This window comes from Odontesthes bonariensis, chromosome 18, assembly GCF_027942865.1.
Source record: "Odontesthes bonariensis isolate fOdoBon6 chromosome 18, fOdoBon6.hap1, whole genome shotgun sequence".
Lineage (NCBI taxonomy): Eukaryota > Metazoa > Chordata > Actinopteri > Atheriniformes > Atherinopsidae > Odontesthes > Odontesthes bonariensis.
This window is the reverse complement of record NC_134523.1, coordinates 26,223,772-26,241,043: the sequence shown is the minus strand read 5'-3', so window position 1 is coordinate 26,241,043 and position 17,272 is coordinate 26,223,772. Positions and strand designations below refer to the sequence as shown.

The 17,272-nt window shown below is 40.4% G+C and overlaps 1 protein-coding gene across 3 annotated transcripts in view; it reads right to left on the bottom strand.

The window, feature by feature from the left end:
* LOC142367085 (zinc finger MYM-type protein 4-like) overlaps positions 1-16,604 on the bottom strand; it is a 43,791-nt gene extending 27,187 nt beyond the window's left edge. The window contains exons 1-9 of one of the 3 annotated variants that reach the window (XM_075448997.1): positions 16,183-16,604; positions 14,116-14,986; positions 12,762-12,845; positions 11,738-11,946; positions 6,881-7,046; positions 4,135-4,332; positions 2,195-2,345; positions 2,035-2,108; positions 1,726-1,824 (exon numbers count right to left, since the gene is read on the bottom strand). In XM_075448997.1, coding sequence (XP_075305112.1) covers positions 1,726-1,824; positions 2,035-2,108; positions 2,195-2,345; positions 4,135-4,332; positions 6,881-7,046; positions 11,738-11,946; positions 12,762-12,845; positions 14,116-14,403 — 1,269 coding nt within the window. In that variant the 5' untranslated portion in view covers positions 14,404-14,986; positions 16,183-16,604. Of the gene's footprint in view, positions 1-1,725; positions 1,825-2,034; positions 2,109-2,194; positions 2,346-4,134; positions 4,333-6,880; positions 7,047-9,337; positions 9,528-10,315; positions 10,515-11,737; positions 11,947-12,761; positions 12,846-14,115; positions 14,987-16,182 lie in introns of those variants that run through there. The other 2 variants (XM_075448999.1, XM_075448998.1) reach the window with 2 other exon arrangements.
* Between the last annotated feature and the right edge of the window lie 668 nt (positions 16,605-17,272).

Genomic DNA, 17,272 nt, shown 5'->3' with positions numbered 1-17,272 from the left:
TGGTTTGGTTCAGTTCCTGTTTAAGTTCTGGTATTTTGTTTGAGTCTTCCTTCCTCAGCATTAGATTCTGTTGTGTTCCTGTTGTTCTTCAGTTTAGTTTGTAGCTTTTTTTCTTTCTTAGAGACATTCAGTTAGCTTGTGGGACACTAAACTTCACTTTTAAAACATTTTTCTTTCCGTTTTCAGTAACAAACTTTGATAATAAAGTAATATTCTGTATGATCTCTTAAGACTGCATAAGACAAAGTTCTGCAGACCACAGCTGAGCATCAGTATCATCAGTAGTTATGTATTTTCTCACATTAAAATATTTCATCTGTAACTGAAAAGCGCTCTGAATTAAAATTAGGGATGCAACGATATCTGAGGTTTAGTATCGGCCGATCCGATACTGATACAGAAAAACAGGTAACAAACGGTAAATTTGATTGTGTGGAAAAGACTGGGATCAGACTTTGAGGCAACATCAGACTTGACTTAAACATTTCTTTCCTATTTCTTAAAAAACAAAAAACAGATATAAATGTACTGAATTACTTATTTATTTAACAATTGTGCACCAGTAAAACAATCTTAACCATAAAAATATAACAAGTGTAACTGGTTCAGTCCGGGCAATTAGGGATTCAAAATTCAATGTAAAACAAAATATTATGTAATAAAGGAGCTGAAATTGAGAAAAAAAAAAACAATACGGTACATTTTCTCTTGCTTGGTAAAAACTAAAAAAAAACTAAAAATCAGAGGTAGTCCCAACTTGACAAGTTTTTTCACCACTAGGGGGCGCAGAAAGCAAGATTTTGCTGTGTTGAGGCTTAAGTCACACACATACTGACACTCAGTGGGGTCACATGGCTCTGAAAGGATCAGATTATTGGCTGAATTACAACAAGAATAAGTTGAGCAAGGGTAATTCTCCTTGGATATATGGCGGTGTATGAATGGCATCAGAGGCACAAAGCGTGTCATACCCCGGTATGATAGGTGGCGCTGTACCCATTCCAACTGTTGCTAATAGAGCCACTTCCTGTTGACCTCTTCACCACCAACAACAACAACAACAAACTCAGGCATTGGAGAAAGATGGAGAACACAGAGCAAGATGAAGCTACGTCCCTCTACATTTGGTCTGTGATGAGCTGCTTGTTGCACAAACTCGATGCCCAACGGAGCATTCTCCATCGCGTTGTTTGTTTGTTTCTGACGGCAACAACAACAACAGGAATATCGTTTCCTTTGACTTCCGGGTCACGACCCCGGGAAAACATCTGGAGCATGCGCAGAACGCAAAGTCTAATTCACCACGTGCTTCAGCGTCTACAAGCAGGTTTAATTTGACTTTCAACCAAGTTATCTCGGGGTCCGATCCGATCAAATTTCTTGTCAGATTAAGGTGTCTACATGCACTTAATAACTCAGTCTGATTGTAATTTAGCCAATAATCCGATCCTTTCAGTGCCATGTGACCCCACTGAGTGTCAGTGACCTGCTCAAGCAGATTTCTCAAGCTCAGGCTGAAGCTTCCCTTGGCAAAGCAAATGTGTTATTCAGATTACAATTCTGCTGCCATAATGCTGGAAAGAACGAGGAAAAAAAAAAAAAAAAGATCGGCCAATTGTCACAGATATATATCGGTACCGATACAAATATCGGATCGGATCCCTAATTAAAATATGAAACGTGTTATTTAAAATGAATTTCTAAAGCACATGTTGTGTGTTCTACCTTTGGCACATTGGGCTCATCCTTGGGGTGCTGTTGGGGTACGGCGGCTGGGACACACTTAGCGTACTCCTCATCGATCGGCTCCTCCTTTATCTTTATCTGGAAGAAGAGTGAAAACGCCGGTGATTATTTGCTTTATAACAGAGAGCCCAGAGACAGCTTTTAATCATCCTCGTTGACTCAACACTCAGTTTCTATTAATCAGGCATAAAACCAGCTACACCGAGCATCCCATTCATCCCTACAGATGTTCATGCTCTGATCAGAAGTGACTGAAGTTACCAAGATGCGATTACAGACGATACTCACACATTCCAGACTCGGGAGCAGTGGTTTAACATCTTTAAAGTCATCCTCCTCACATGAAGGGCGGCTCTTCTCTTCTAAAACACGGTTAAAAAAAAAAAAATCAGTCTTTTAGAAAATTCAACCTATAATCCAGGTCAACATCAAACAAACGAACACACACCCGACGCAGCGAAGGCCTGGGCTCTGTGCGCCGTCAGACATCTGTGGCTGCAGAAGAAGTCCAACGGGCCCTCGATGCTTCGACTCTCAGCCATGTCTGACATCCGATGGGACGTGCGGCACGTCGGGCAGAGCTGATGTGCCTCCACTTTCTGCAAAAACAGATTAAGAACAGGCACCAGATCAGCTCTTTAGATGCTCATCAGGCAGCTGTTGATGCTTTGGAAACCAACATGAGTTAATCAGCGGTGAACTGAATCTCATACAGACACGCAGCTCTTATTTTTGACCTTTACTGTGATTTGAAAACAAACCGAGGGTTAGAAATGAGTCGGAAGTTAAATGGAAACTTCTTAACAAACTTCAGGATGTTTTGTATCAGTTTAGATCAGGGGTTCCCAAACTTTTCCATGCCAAAGCCCCCCGAACAGTATTAGCTTCTGGTAGGGGACCCCCTTTGCAAGCCACTGACAATGCTACAAATGTAAAGAAACATCAACTTTTAGAAGGTATTTTCTTTCTTTTATTCACAGACAGAAGCTCGTTGTGTGAATGCAGCAGACTGCCTGACTAAATGCTCTTCTTTACGTCTGAAGAAGTCTCCCAGATGTTTTTGCATCTAGTGACGCTGAAGTTTCGAAGGTTTTAAACACTCATTTGAGAGGCAGACAGAGGACGCTGTAAAGCCAAACTTAATGTCTGCTGCCTCATACTTTCTGATTTTAGTTGGCCAGTTCTTAGGCCGTCCATTTTGGCTAAGCTACCTACACGCTAGCTTGAGGAGCAGAGCAGCTTGAGAACAGGCGCAAACCGCCAGTTCTACGATGTTTTGACTGGCAGCCAATCAGAAAGACAAGAATGGCAAATAACATTTCGATATGATATATTATTATAAATTGTATTTTACAATACTGATTAAAAAATGTGACTATTTTTGATGTTTAAAAAAAAAATCAGATTTTATTTTTGCATTTTTTTCCTCATCTTCCCTCCAATATTCTGAGGCCCCCCTAGCGCCCCCCACTTTGAAAACCAGTGTTTTATATCATCAGAAAGCTTCAATGAAAAAAAAAAAAAAAAAACAGCTTCTCATTATAAAAAAATGACTTAAAGGGCCTTAAATGCACATATTAAGGGAAAGCCATAAGATTTGAGAATTAACACCCAGGTTGAAGGTACCCGGAGGTGTAAAATCCCCTTAATTCCCTGGTTATTTGTCTTAGAGGACGCTTCTCTTCTTCGGGACATTAGTCCCTCTGATGCAGGCCGCATCGGTCACTGGATGGGCTAATGATGTGCTAATGATGTCTTAAAATGTAATAAATGGACGAGCCGCATGAAGGACTCAGACCAGGGTCTGACTTTATTAGATTTCATTTAATTTATTTAAATTTATTAGACTGTTCTGTATCGTTTGTACGATACAATACGAAAATGTTCTGTTGACAAAGAAGGAAACGTTAAACTATAACAGTCGGGGGAAGTTGGACTACTTAGGGGCAAAACTAATCCTGTTTCAAACATAATTTACCTCTTAAAAAAAAACTAATAATCCATTTATTTATTTAGTTCTCTTAAGCCGACTTAAATAAGATCAAACTAACCTTCCTCAAACAGACACTTTATTGGATAAAATTAAAGATAAAAATAGTAAGTTTACCAATTCAAGCTAACATTTAGGCTAAATTATTAGCATGTTTTCATTTGATGGCAATGAATAAATATTTTTAAACGTGGATAAATTGCTGTGGATGAATAAGCCATCACATCTGATATGCTGCAGTTTAAATCAGATGTAAACTGGTGCTTAACCCTGCTCCCGCGTGCCTTCTGGCAGAAATGATGAACGGTTCATGGAAACTGATCCAAAGCTGCTGATTCATGCTGCCTGCAGCCAGAAACCAACGATCCAGAGACGATCGGGAGCTTTTATTTCTGCACCTCTTTGAACTGCACCAGACATTTGTCCCCGCAGATGGTCTTACTGCCGTCCCCCACGTTCACCACGAGGCGGTTGTCGGGGCAGATGGTGCCGCAGACGTCACAGCTGGGAAACCCGCGGACCTCCTGGTACCGGCTTAAACAGGCTCTGCTGCAGAGTCCGTGGCCTTCGCCGTCCACGATCACTTTAAAGATGCACTGAGGACGAGAAGAGAGCAGGTTAACCTCCAAACTGAAGTTTTCTGACTGTATGGTCTGTGCATCTAAAGCTCAGAGAAAAGTTTATTCGTGGTATTACAAACCAGTAAAACAGTAAAAAGTCAAACTTTTCCCTTCAGACTGAAATACATGCTCGAGTTCCAGTAACTCTTTATGAAGAAAGCAGTTTCAATAGAAATTAAGATGTTTTTTTCATTGAGAATACAAATTCTGTAAATAAATCGAGTCTTTATGGTTGAGCCGCTTCTCCACAGGTGTTCAGATATATTTCAAAACTGAGCTTCATGGTGGAGAAGTTAAATTTTAGATGGATACGACAGGGAATGAAGTATCTTAGCATCAAACTTCATGAGGATATAGATGAAATAGTGGCACTAAACTTTAATCCTTTACTTCAAAAGATGAAAATAAACCTTGATAAGTGGGGGAAACTAAAATTGACATTGTGGGGAGAAAAAAAAAATCAATGTTATGAAAATGATAATTGTCCCACAATTCAGTTATGTGGCAATGATGTTACCAATTAATACACCATCTACCATCTTTAGACAACTGGATGATATTATAAAATGTTTCCTATGGGCTGGGAAAAGACCACGAATCAAATTGAGAAAGTTATGTGCTCATAAAGAGAAAGGAGGGCTGGGCCTGCCAGATCTTAGATTGTATTATTCAGCTTTTGAAATGGCTAAAATAGCAAGATACAGGCAGGCTGCAGAGGATGAAACAAATCCAATACGTCTACATTCAAGGGATGTCTGGAGTAAAGTACATACAATGTTTAAACTTACACATACTCTACAAAGATATTCATCATTGTGGGAGAATCCTGATGTATGCATTGGGAAGAAACCAGTGGCACGTCAGAGGTTTAAGCACCATTAGAGACGGAGTGTTTTTGCCATATGATGAGCTGTTGCAGAAATTTGATTTGGTGGGAAAAGATAACTTTAGGAAGTTTTTGCAAATGAGGAGTTGCATTACCTCGAAGCCATAAAATATTACTGATAATATGATGAGCGATTATATGAAACTTCTACTTAGAAAACGAAAAGCCTCACAATTTCATAAAATGGCTATTTCTTCTCTCGCAACTGACTATGAGCAGTTAAAGATGATTTGGCAGAGGGACCTTTGGTGGAGAGATTGATTGTGATAGATGGGCAAAAATTGTGGTAAATATGTGTGTGTGTGCAGTGATTTCATTGGTTTAAAAAGGGATGCACAGATAAATCAGCCTAAGTCTGTAATGGACCATTTTTTAGCTCGTTGGCTGCAGTCCTGGTACCGTTTCATGGACTGAAACTGACAGCATTTCTTTATATTCAATTTTTTTGGCCCATTTAAGAGCTAAAAAGTCATTGAGTTGGTTCAACAGACTAATAATGATTTTAAAACTGTCATTTTCCTTTTTACAAAGGCTTTGATAATAAGGTTTTGTTTCGTTTTGTTTAGCTGTTGGCTCCAGAACCCATCTGGTTTCCACCTGTTTGATCCCCCCGACCTGTCGCTGAGGAGCCGTTTGGTAAACGTCTTCCAGAATCTACTTTTTTTATGCTAAGCTACATATTCTGAAGTGTTTTTGCAGAATTTGTCAAAAAGAAAGCAACAAATACACATTTTTTGTCCAATCTAGCCTTTTAAATGTTAGATAAACTCAGAGAAAACTGAGATCATCATCTGTGGCCCACAGAAACAAAGAGAAAGTGTCATAAGTCACCTTGAGACGCTCTCTCTGAAACCTCAATATCAGGTTAGAAATCTCGGGGTAATATTGGACTCAGACCTGAACTTTAACAGCCACATTAAATCTGTAACATCAGCAGCTTTTTATCATCTAAAAAACATTGCCAGAATCAAAGGAATAGTGTCTAAACCAGACTTAGAGAGACTGATCCATGCGTTTGTCTCCAGCAGGTTAGACTACTGTAACGGCCTGCTCACTGGGCTCTAAACGGGCTGTAAGACAGCTGCAGTACATCCAGAACGCTGCTGCTCGAGTCCTGACCAGAACCAGGAAATACGACCATATTAGTCCAGTGCTCAGGTCTCTGCACTGGCTTCCTGTCGCTCAGAGAATAGACTTTAAAACAGCTCTGCTTGTGTACAAGTCTCTTCATGGTCAAGCACCAAAGTACATCTCTGATATGTTAGAGCCACATGAACCAACTCGGGCTCTGAGAACCTCAGGGAGGGGACTCCTGCTGGTGCTCAGAGTCAGGACTAAACAAGGTGAGGCTGCGTTTCAGTTTTATGCTCCTAACATCTGGAACAGCCTTCCAGAAGATGTGAGACAGGCCTCAGCTCTGATGATGTTTAAATCCAGGCTGAAAACAGTTCTATTTAGCTGTGCATATGACACCTGAAAGTGTTTCATCTGCACTCAGCAGATGATTTTATTTGCCTTCTTGTGATTTTATGAAGCTGTAAAGCACTTTGAGTTGAGCTCTACAGATAAACTGGCCCTAAATCTTAAGATATCACCCAACACATAAAAAGCACGCAGCCAAGTTTCCAGTTTCCTCACCAGGCCGGGTTTGGCGCATATTTTGCACACGTCGTGCAGCAGCTTCGCGGCAGCCATCTTCCTCTTGGTTTCGACAGAAGAGAGGCACGCATGGCTGCACAGCTCCCTCTTAGTTCCTGAATCATCCACCGGAGCCAGAATGATGTTTTGAGGCCGCGTTATTGACCTGAAGAGGGGAAGAGAGGGAGGAATTAAACCCACAACCAGGTTGGCTGTTTGTTTTCCACAGGATGGGTCAGAAGCTCAGCAAAGTCCTCTGATCTTAACCCTTGTGCACTCTTAACATTCTGTTTACTCCTCTTTGTCCTACGGGTCAAAAATGACCCGCCCTACCAAAGCCCCAAAATAAAGCAACTTAATTGAATTTTAAATCGAAGAGCTCTTTTCCAAAACGCTATATATCCATTGTGATTGTTTTGAGATAAAGAACAATTATTTACCCAGACCAACATATTTTGCAAGTATATAGTTAAAAATCATTTTTGGGTCAGTCTGAACACCATCAGCAATAATTGACAAATCAAACTAGAATGTTAATGATTATAAATCCAAAGTTTATTATATTTCTTTTCAAAATGCTATATATCCACTCTCCACTACATATCCACCATGTGTTCTTTGCTCAAAATTTTATAAAACCATTCATTTTTTTCAGTCCGTTTTTAAAACAAGATAACATACAATATCATGAGCTCACATTGTACAGCGTGTAATAAAATCAAGTTTTGTAAATAATGAAGTAATGAAAATTAATTTATGTTGAAATCTAACGTTTTAAGATTATCCACCGTAAAAAAATAACACAAATGGTCAATTAGTGGAATCTTCAGTGCAAAACATTGAACGTGCCATCTTAAATACTATAACAAGTAATTAAATTATATTAACATTGATAAAAAAAAACATTCAATATTCGGTAGCTACCCCCCATAGTTACCCCCCTTCTAACCGATTAAATGTAATACTCCATTACATTTACTAAACTAAAGCATGCTAACACACACACGCACATGCACACACAAACAGTTCATTAAGATTGTCCACAAGAGACACAGTAAAAAATAACACACATACAAATGGCCAATTAGTGCAATATTCAGTGCGAAACCATTAATGTCACCTTAAATATTATGAAAAGTAATGAAATAACAATATCAACATTGATAATACATTAAATAGTCCATTCAAAAGTACTGAACCTGTAAAAGTTGCAACGTTGCTTGAAGTGTATAACCTTTGTAAGAAAACAAGACAGATGAAATTTAATACTGCATTACATTCATTCACTACATTGTAGGAATTTATTCTGGGTCTTCGTCACTCTGGTGAGCGTTTTCATTCACATCAGATAGTGCAGCACTATAAAAAGCGCTCACTGCCTCAGACACACCTATTGCTTTCAGGAGTGCAACCACATCTGTCTTCTTTGCTTCCTTCACTGTGGTTTGGCTTGCAAGAATGGCAGGTTTCAGGTCAGCCCACCGTTTGCCCCGTTTCAGCACACTGTGGAAGCAGTACTCCCCATTGTATGCCACCTTCATGCAAACCTTGTTGGTACTCAAATCCAGCATGCGTGCTTCACTGATCTTGAAGCTTCTCTGCGCCTTCACGCACTCTTTTGTAGCCGACTTGTAATCAAAAGCCTTCCGGTCTGTGCCGTAAACGTACACATTTCCAAACTGCTGCAGGAAGGCATGGTATTCTTGTGGCAGGAGAATTGTGTCGATCCTTCTGAGTTTCTGCTCAATCCTGCCAAAAACTCTGTCTGCAGGGAGATAGCTGTGCCCTCTGACTGGAAATGTGTGCTCGATGCAAAGGTTGGGGAAGGTTTGCCTTAGCTCCATGAGCATGGAGACCATGGTCATATTTTTGTTTTGTCCATAGCACGAGTCACTGAAGAGCCGAAGCCCCTTGGATCGGCGAATTTGACTGGCAAGGCGAACTGTGAAGCAGTCATTCAATGCAGATGCAATCATATTGCTGTCCTTGGGACTCTGATTTTCCTGCCACACATTCAGATGGACATCCTCCTTTGGCTGGTGACTATTCTCTCCATGGTGTCTAATAACACCAAATAGGTAGAGATACAGCTGACGAAAGTAGTAGGCCTGCCCTATTGGAGTTTTTGGAAGGATCAGGTTCTGCATCATATCAAAGCAGACGGATACAGAATCATTCGCAACTCTGCCTAGTAGATCATAGAAAACACGAGCTCTACGACAACGCAAGATGAATGATGCAGATTCTATCTGCCTCTCTGCTTCGGTCATATTCGGATCTTTGATTCTGAATTTGTATTTGGCACAATCAGAACATGCATCTGTTGCTGGGTGGCTGAAGCCAAGATTGAAATTATTGGCAAAAACAGAGTAGTAGAGGGAGTAGCTTGTGTGTGCGTGGTTTACAGCCTCAAAGAGCTTGCGCATCTTGCGCACTCTCAGGTCAGTTGGCAGATACCTGCGCCCAGGTGCTCCCCTCCGCCCATAGTGGCTGGCCCTGCATGTGAAGGTCTTGATGTGATTTATGATCAGTTGTGTTCTATTGCCGTTCCCATCGATGTTTCTCGCACCACCTCTTCTCTCCGGACGAGCCTCTGCAGTCTCAGCATAATAACGGGCAACCCGGGAGGCCCGGTCTTTGCTGATTCCTGAGGGTAAATTAATGAATTAACTTCATTAATTTACTTGATCGACTTCAACGTAAAACCAAAATATATACACAATCTTTACACACACTATAAACATAGCCCAGCACACAATCAACTTAAAACACTCATCTTGATGTTCCAAGTAGCCTAGTTTTAGCCAAGTAGTCTAGAGCATTGTCTCGCAACCTTTGAGTTTTTTTGAGACACACACACACGCATGCATGCATGCATGTGCGCGCGCACACACACACACACACACACACACACACACACACACACACACACACATGGGTTGAGGTAGCACCAGTAAGACATGAAAACTTCCACCCCTGAGCTTACACACAGTTAGCAAAGTTTTTTCTAGAAATGGCTTCAGCCATCCACTACACAAATAAAGGGTTGTGTACAGGGGTGAAAGTAGTTTTTGTTTCTTACCGGTGCTCCAAACCCCCACCCCCACCCGCAAACAAGCAATAAACAAACAAAATAAACATGTACACTACAGATCTATGTCACTGCATGATTATTTTGGGTGTTTCTTCATACGAGGACACTTGTCTCAATTGGCATTGTGTGGTTGTATGTGTTTTCTACTTAAATAGCAGACCTTACTTTTTTCAAATGTGGGTTTTTGGGCCGCATTAAACCTATTGTCTTATCGGTACTGCGCACCAGCTGTAAATTTTATACCGGTGCTACGCACCTGTGCGCACCCGTCAGTGTAACTACAAAGGAAAATCGCATACGAAACGGATTTCAACTATTCCAAAAAGGAAAACTGTACTCACCCAAAACTGACAGGAATGTGGCCTTGCAAACTGGCACTTTGTTGGGGTGCTCATCACACAGCAGGCTGTATTTTACGGTGACATTCCTCTCCTTCTGTCGGTTTTCGTCGTTCTGACGCTGTCGTTTTACCTCAGATACTGACATCAGGTGAAGAAGTGCCCCGTCCTGTTCCACTTTATTAGGTTTGTCATGAAACTTCTGAAAATTCATGACAAGGTCACCGGGTGTCAATCTCTCTGCTTGGCAAAAGCATTTAGCTGAGGTGTGTGTACATCCAATGGCGGGAATTCGTCCTCCACCTGAGTAGCGCATTTTCTTAAGTTTGTTGGCGTTCATGATTGTCTTTGTTTAAACCCCGTCGTCTTCCACCTGGTGTGGGCTTAACAGCTTCAAAAGTGTTAACCACATTCAAAACATCCATTTGTCCGATGTATTTCTTTTACACCAACAAGATTTACCTCAATCCTCAGTGCGCCGCCATGACTGGAATGCTCACCGAACACTCTGATTGGCTGAGAGGATATGTCACACTGTGATTCGAAACGAGTAAAATGACACCTTTCGGTACAGTTTAAACAGGGATTTGTAGCAATTTGGTTAGAAACATTTATGGAGCAGTGAGTAGGCTCGGTATGCAGCAGGATGACGTGACAAAGTCATTTTTTTTTTAATTTGACGTTTATCGCGTTTTGGAAAAGAGCTCAATTTATCCAAAATCTATTTTGTATGATGAAACCACCTGTTATTTATCTATTCAACTCAATTCAATACATTTTTTATCATGTATTTTTTGTTACACAATACAAAAAGACAATCACCAGTTTTCAGGATTACACTTTTTTTTTTTTTTTTTTTACCACAAACCAACTGTCAGTTGGACCAACAGTTTTCTTGTTTTCTCAGTTTTCTTTCACATAATAAAGGTTTATTATTGCTATTATATAAATGTCAAGTAATTACTTCTGAATTAATTATATTGAAAGGGGAAAAAAAAAAGAACTTTTTTCTGGTGTTTAAATGTTTTTATAATTCACGGGTCAAAAATGACCCATAAGACAATCTTTGTACCCTAGTGGTGTAAAGCCCACATGGAAGCATAAACAAAAATAAAGTATGACTTTTTCTAATGATGGGGTCCCTTTAGGAAAAGTCATAAGATTTCAAGTTGGAAAAAGATAGTTTAAGGTGTTTTTTCTACAGCTAAACATGGTCGTGGGTCACTTTTGACCCGCAAGACAACAGGAGGGTTAAGGGAAACATATTCATAGTTCATATTTCTATATATTACTCTGCATGGTGAAAGGCATCTAAAACAAGCTTTCAAACCTTAAGATTTCGTACATCTGCAAATTGTCCCCACGGAGAAGGCAAATGTAGTCAGTTGAATAAAGAAAAGAAGCCTGTAAAGATGCTGGGCTTACTGAAAGCAGTTGTGACATTTCTTGTGGGGATCCCTTTCAGAGACGCACGCCTCGGAGCAGAAAACCTCCTTGGAGCTGGGCAGCTGGTAAAGCGGGCAGCCTTCCAGCAGGTCTTTGCTGCAGCTGCAGCATTTAACGTCCGCGTCGGAAATGACGAGCGCCGGTGCGTTGTTGGATTCGGCAACGGATGAGCCGATGTTTCCGGCGTCCTGCGTGTCAAACACAACGAGGTTAGATGTCCGCTTCATGAACTGTGATGTCAGCTTTTTGTTCCAGCTCCAGAAATGTACTAACAGTTTTCTGGAGGCTTCTTTTCTTCTCCAAAGTAGCTGAGATAGGTTGAATGGGGCATTAATCCTTGTTCTGTGATGTGATATGTAGCCCAAAATAAATTGGTTGGGTCTGTAATGGCTCAGAACCTCCCTAAAAGGCTCTCTGAAACAGCTATGTTACTATGCTGGGTTTAGAATGCGTCGTTTGCCCTTATTGGCGTCGTTTCGGAGCTTATCTGGCAACCTCATTATGAAATGCAGGTAGGTGTTGGCGCTATTCGGTTGCCGTTGCTTGATTGGCTGCCCTTGCTCTCACTGAAAAGAAAGTACTCCTACTGTATCCGCTAACTTTCCCTGGTGGTAAGGTTGACTGTTACTGGCAATTACCAATAATTAGATATCCTATAATATAAGATACGATAAAATAATATTAAGGTATATAAAATAGTCATGGCCCATTCGCGGATCCAGCCCTATATGTACGAGCCAGAATCAGTGGAGGAGGAGCAGGAGTAGGAGGAGGAGGAAGAAGAAGAAGAAGAAGAAGAAGAACCACAACCAGTGCTACGACTCCAGTTAGACGTTTCTGAATGGTAGGGTATATGTTTTTGTATATTTGTACTGTAATTTATGCAATATTAGCATGTTGCTATATTACTGTACTATTAATGATGCTTTACTCATACTCAAGGCAAAATAAATACAAAAATAAATCTATATTATTTCAAAGGCTTTGCTGTTCATCGTGCTACCTTTGTGTTCGGGATGAAACATGTTTCCAGCGAATCCGTCTGGGTTGAGGCATCCCTTCTATTCCAGGGATACGTCGCAGCACTCTGAAAACGAGACGACAGCAATCTTCACTAACTTATTTAACAGATCACGTTTCTGTTTCAACATTGCTGTTGAGTGATAATCTTGTTCCTCGCCCACAAACATGAAGTCAGCCAGAGGCTGGTTGTGACATAAAGTCCAGTCACAAAATAATAATGATAATTAAAAACGATCCGACAGATAGTCACCAACACACCAACTAAGTGGTCACCAACTAAAGTAGCTGCTACATGGTTGTTGGCACGTCCGTGCGTTTCTTCAACTTCCTACAGAGACGTTTGATACGGAATCTTTGCTAGTTTAGCGTTGAACCACCTGCTACGAGGTTACTTAGTCGAGAACGTATGGCTTCTCTAAGCCCCCTCCTATTGTGTAGTAATACATTTTAGTTTGGCTTAATTTGTTTTGTTTTACTTTGGTTACTGTGACCTCCAAAGGTTATGCATTGAAACAAGCAAGCTGGCCTTTGCAGGCTTAGGGGCACTTTACACGGAAACGAAAACGGGTTAAAAACGCAAAACCTTTTTGCGGATGCACTATATATCGTTTAGATGGTAACGGCGTTTTGGGGGCATGAAAACGCAAAAAAGTGAAACCGCCCTCCAGAGTGGAATTCTTGAAAACGCTCCACTGTCGCACCACCGTGTAAAAGATGAAAATGCAAAACCGCGTCTCTCGTCACATAGAAATGACGTGACAAGCATAAAAAAGCGCCAGAAAACCGTGGGAAACACATCAGTAGGCTATCAACATGTCCGTCCCTGCGGACTTTCAACTCGTGGTAATTGACGTTCAAGAGTCATTTCATCAGTTAACAGCAATGATGAGCGAGAGTAGTAAAGAACAGACCAAAAATATGAACTACGTTCTCGAAATTCTTGAAGTTCATAGAGAGAGCAGGCGACCTAGACAGCTATGGGTGAGACCTGGGAGGACTTCACAGTGGTGGGAGCCATCTGGCGTGTTTACTGCATCGATAAATATGGAACGTCACACACTTTTGCGTTTCCGTATGCAGGCAGATTTTCACCCTAAAACGCTCGTCTAAATGCGGATTTAAAAGTGAAAACGAAACGCCACTTTTGCGTTTTGGTTTCAGATCGTTTCCGTGTAAAGGTAGCCTTACTTACCGCCTGCATAATAGTGCAAATAGCTAGCTGCTAAGGGGTTAGCTCATTCCCTTTAGATGAACAAGCCAGAGCTAACGTGCAATTCTTACAACAGGAATATGGCACAACACACATTTAAAACAAAATAAAATGTGATACTTACAGGCTGTACTGATTGCTGGGGTTGACTTTGTTGCAAAGTCGGAACTGACCCTCTACTGAGCATTAAATTCTGACTGAAGCCTGCTCGGAATCGTGCAAGGTTTGTGAAACTTTCCTCCGTGAAATGCGCAGAGCAAAGGAAAAGTCGGCGGTTGTATGTACTGGGGATGCTGTTAAATATAAATAAAAGCCATTGATCGCGAACATTGCTTTCCGGGGGAAGAATATGTAACGATCGTAGTCCGCTTTCACAGCCTTGGAAGGCACACCTGTTTCTGTTTCTCGCCATTGCTCCTCTTCCAGGTGGGAATGGGTGGGCACAACATTATAAATAATTCATTTTGAAGGGGCGTGTCTGAAAGGGGGTGGCTGTGGATTTGGGTGTGGGGTGGCGATTGCGCCAAAAGATACGTCACTTAATGCTCAAACACGGATTGGCCCATTTTCTGGCGGCAATTCAAAAAAAGGGGGAGTACTTGAAACAGAGGTTCTGACACTTGCTGGCACTTCGTGTGTACTCCCCAGAGCGGGGAGACTCAGAACTAACACCAAAAACGTGAAAAAGATGATTTGGATTCTCTATCCCCTTTAAATAAACTTGAACTAACTTCTGATTTAACCTTTTTCTTTCTTTGAATGATTTTCAACTCTGACTGCTGAGGCAGTCTGGGAGCGACATGGAGGAAAGTGCTATTATTTCAGCACCATGAAAGATTCCAGGATAAAGAGCAGAGATGAATGTCGACGTAAAGGACCTGGTGAAGATAAACAGCAGGGAGGAGCAGGTCTCATTTTATCACGTATGTTTCTTCATCTCAGCAGAGAAAAGTCTCACAGAGTCACTTCCATCAACTTTCCTTGTTCAGAGATTCCTGGAGATTAGAGTAAGAGACAAAATGGAGGAAAATGAGGACAGGTTCTGGATCGGACTGACAGACTCAGAGGAAGAAGGCAGATGGTTGTGGGTGGACCGCTCACCTCTGGACACATGGTTCGATTGTTGTGAAAACATTTTAGTCCATTTCCAGAATCAAAGTCACCCGTTTCTATTCAACCTGCTCTTTGTTCTTCATGTGTTAAGTTAACGTTTTGGGCTCCTGGCCAGCCCGACAACAGTGCAGAAAGTCCTGATGGACAGGACTGTGTGAGGATGGGGAACCGAGCAGGAGCTGATAACCTGAAGTGTTGGTTTGATAAATTCTGCGATGTGCCTCACAAAAGTATTTGTGAGAAAGAAGCAGGATCTGGTAGGAGTTCATGTGTGTGAAGTCTTTCAAATAATCTCAGTACAGACATTTAAAGTTCCAAATATTAAAAAAAAGCAAAATACTCTGCTGGGAATAATGTTTTGATTCAGATTTGTTTTCTCAGAGCACTGAAAGCATCAGTACAATACAACAGGATCGAATGTCTGCTGCAAAATAGTACAGAATAAAAAGAATAAAATAAATCATTGTGCTAAAAAACTAAAGTTAAAACACATATTGATACCCATCGTTAGGCCAGTTTCAAAAGTATTTTCAGTATATGTCACCTTTCTAACCTTGACTAGGTTCTACAAAGAGCTTTAAATGTGTTTTATCATTCATAAACGCTCATTTAGTGCTTCTTATCATATATATGCGCTCTACATACAGTATGCAGCTCTGTTTTTCTCCACACTCACACACCAATGAACATATCAGGGGCAGCTGGGGTTCAGGTCCTGCTTTGGGGTCACTTTAACATGTGGATCCAACTACCAACCTTCTGGTTGAAAGCTTTTTTCAGCCCTCCTCCAGCTGTGCCATGCCAGTAGCAGACATGATGACATCTTCTTATTCTTCTCATTACTTTTGCAGCTTTTAAACGTTTAAATATCTGAGGATCATTCAGATGTTGGCTTAAGAAGTTTCAGTTTCCTGCAGCTTGTTCGCATCAAAGTAAACTGCTGATGTTAAGTTTGTTTAATCTTGTTACTGCGAATCAATAAACCAGATATAAACTGGACTGTGCGTGGAGACTGGGTACTTTTACATGAACACACTCATCACATGATCAAAGAAATGAACAAATCGGTTTTACTTACAATGAGCAGTAGATTTTGTCTGATGATGGTCATAGGCCTTGACTGCTGGTTCATAGCGTTTTATTTTAGTGAACCATATTCACTCATGAACTCACAGTAAGAGCTAAAAAAGGAAAACAAGCAAAAAACATTTCTATCCCTCTTTTTATACAAACTAAAATCATGTATTCTTTAGCTATTGCAATCATGAAAATCACGTTTTCATAACCCATTTTAAATCTCTGATAAAGAGCTGTATGCCATAGTTTTTAACTATTATTTTTATAACAAATAAGCAGCTTTAACACACTTATTATCAAAGACAACATAAGGCACACAAGTACGTTTCTTTTAGATTAGATTCAGATTCTTTTTAGATTAATTAACACTTGTGAATTGACCACAGAACAACCAGGAGCTCAGCTAATGTCGATTAGCATTTATGCTAGCAAAACAAGTCTTAGTGGCGCGGGAGTGTGACGTCAAGAGAGGCGACATTATTATTGTTTTCGCGATCACAATTTTAAACTAGAGATCCATAAATAAAATAAGCGAAAGAAAAATAAATAAATGAAATAAAAGAGCTCTAGGTATAGGATTCAAATTAAATTATATTCTTCACATAACCTTCTTGTTTTGCTGGCTTCAGAATTTATAAAATTTTTCAAAGATCCTAAAAAGGATGAAAAGAGTGCTTTAAATACAATAAAGTTTGGAGGCAGGACTCTGTAAATTTAGTACAATGAATATGAAATCCAGCAAATATTAATAGAGGGTTGATATATAAAATTTCCTGGATTTCTTTCCTCATTTTACGTCAGACCAAATAAAACATGCTGGATATTCAGTTTGTAAATTTAGTTGTTTATGAAATTATTTTGGTCAATCCAAAAGACATGAGAGTAGGTGCAATCCCAAAATAAATGACATATTGTTTCATCCACATTGCCACAAAAGGAACCGTATGTGTCAATATTGATCTTATATTGTACCAGACGGCACCCAGGCACTTTCACAATTCACACCGACTCAGTATGTTTTCGAACAGAGGCACTTTCAAAATAAAAGGTCCGTTTTGGCGTCTAATGCATTTAATGAAATAATAACCGGG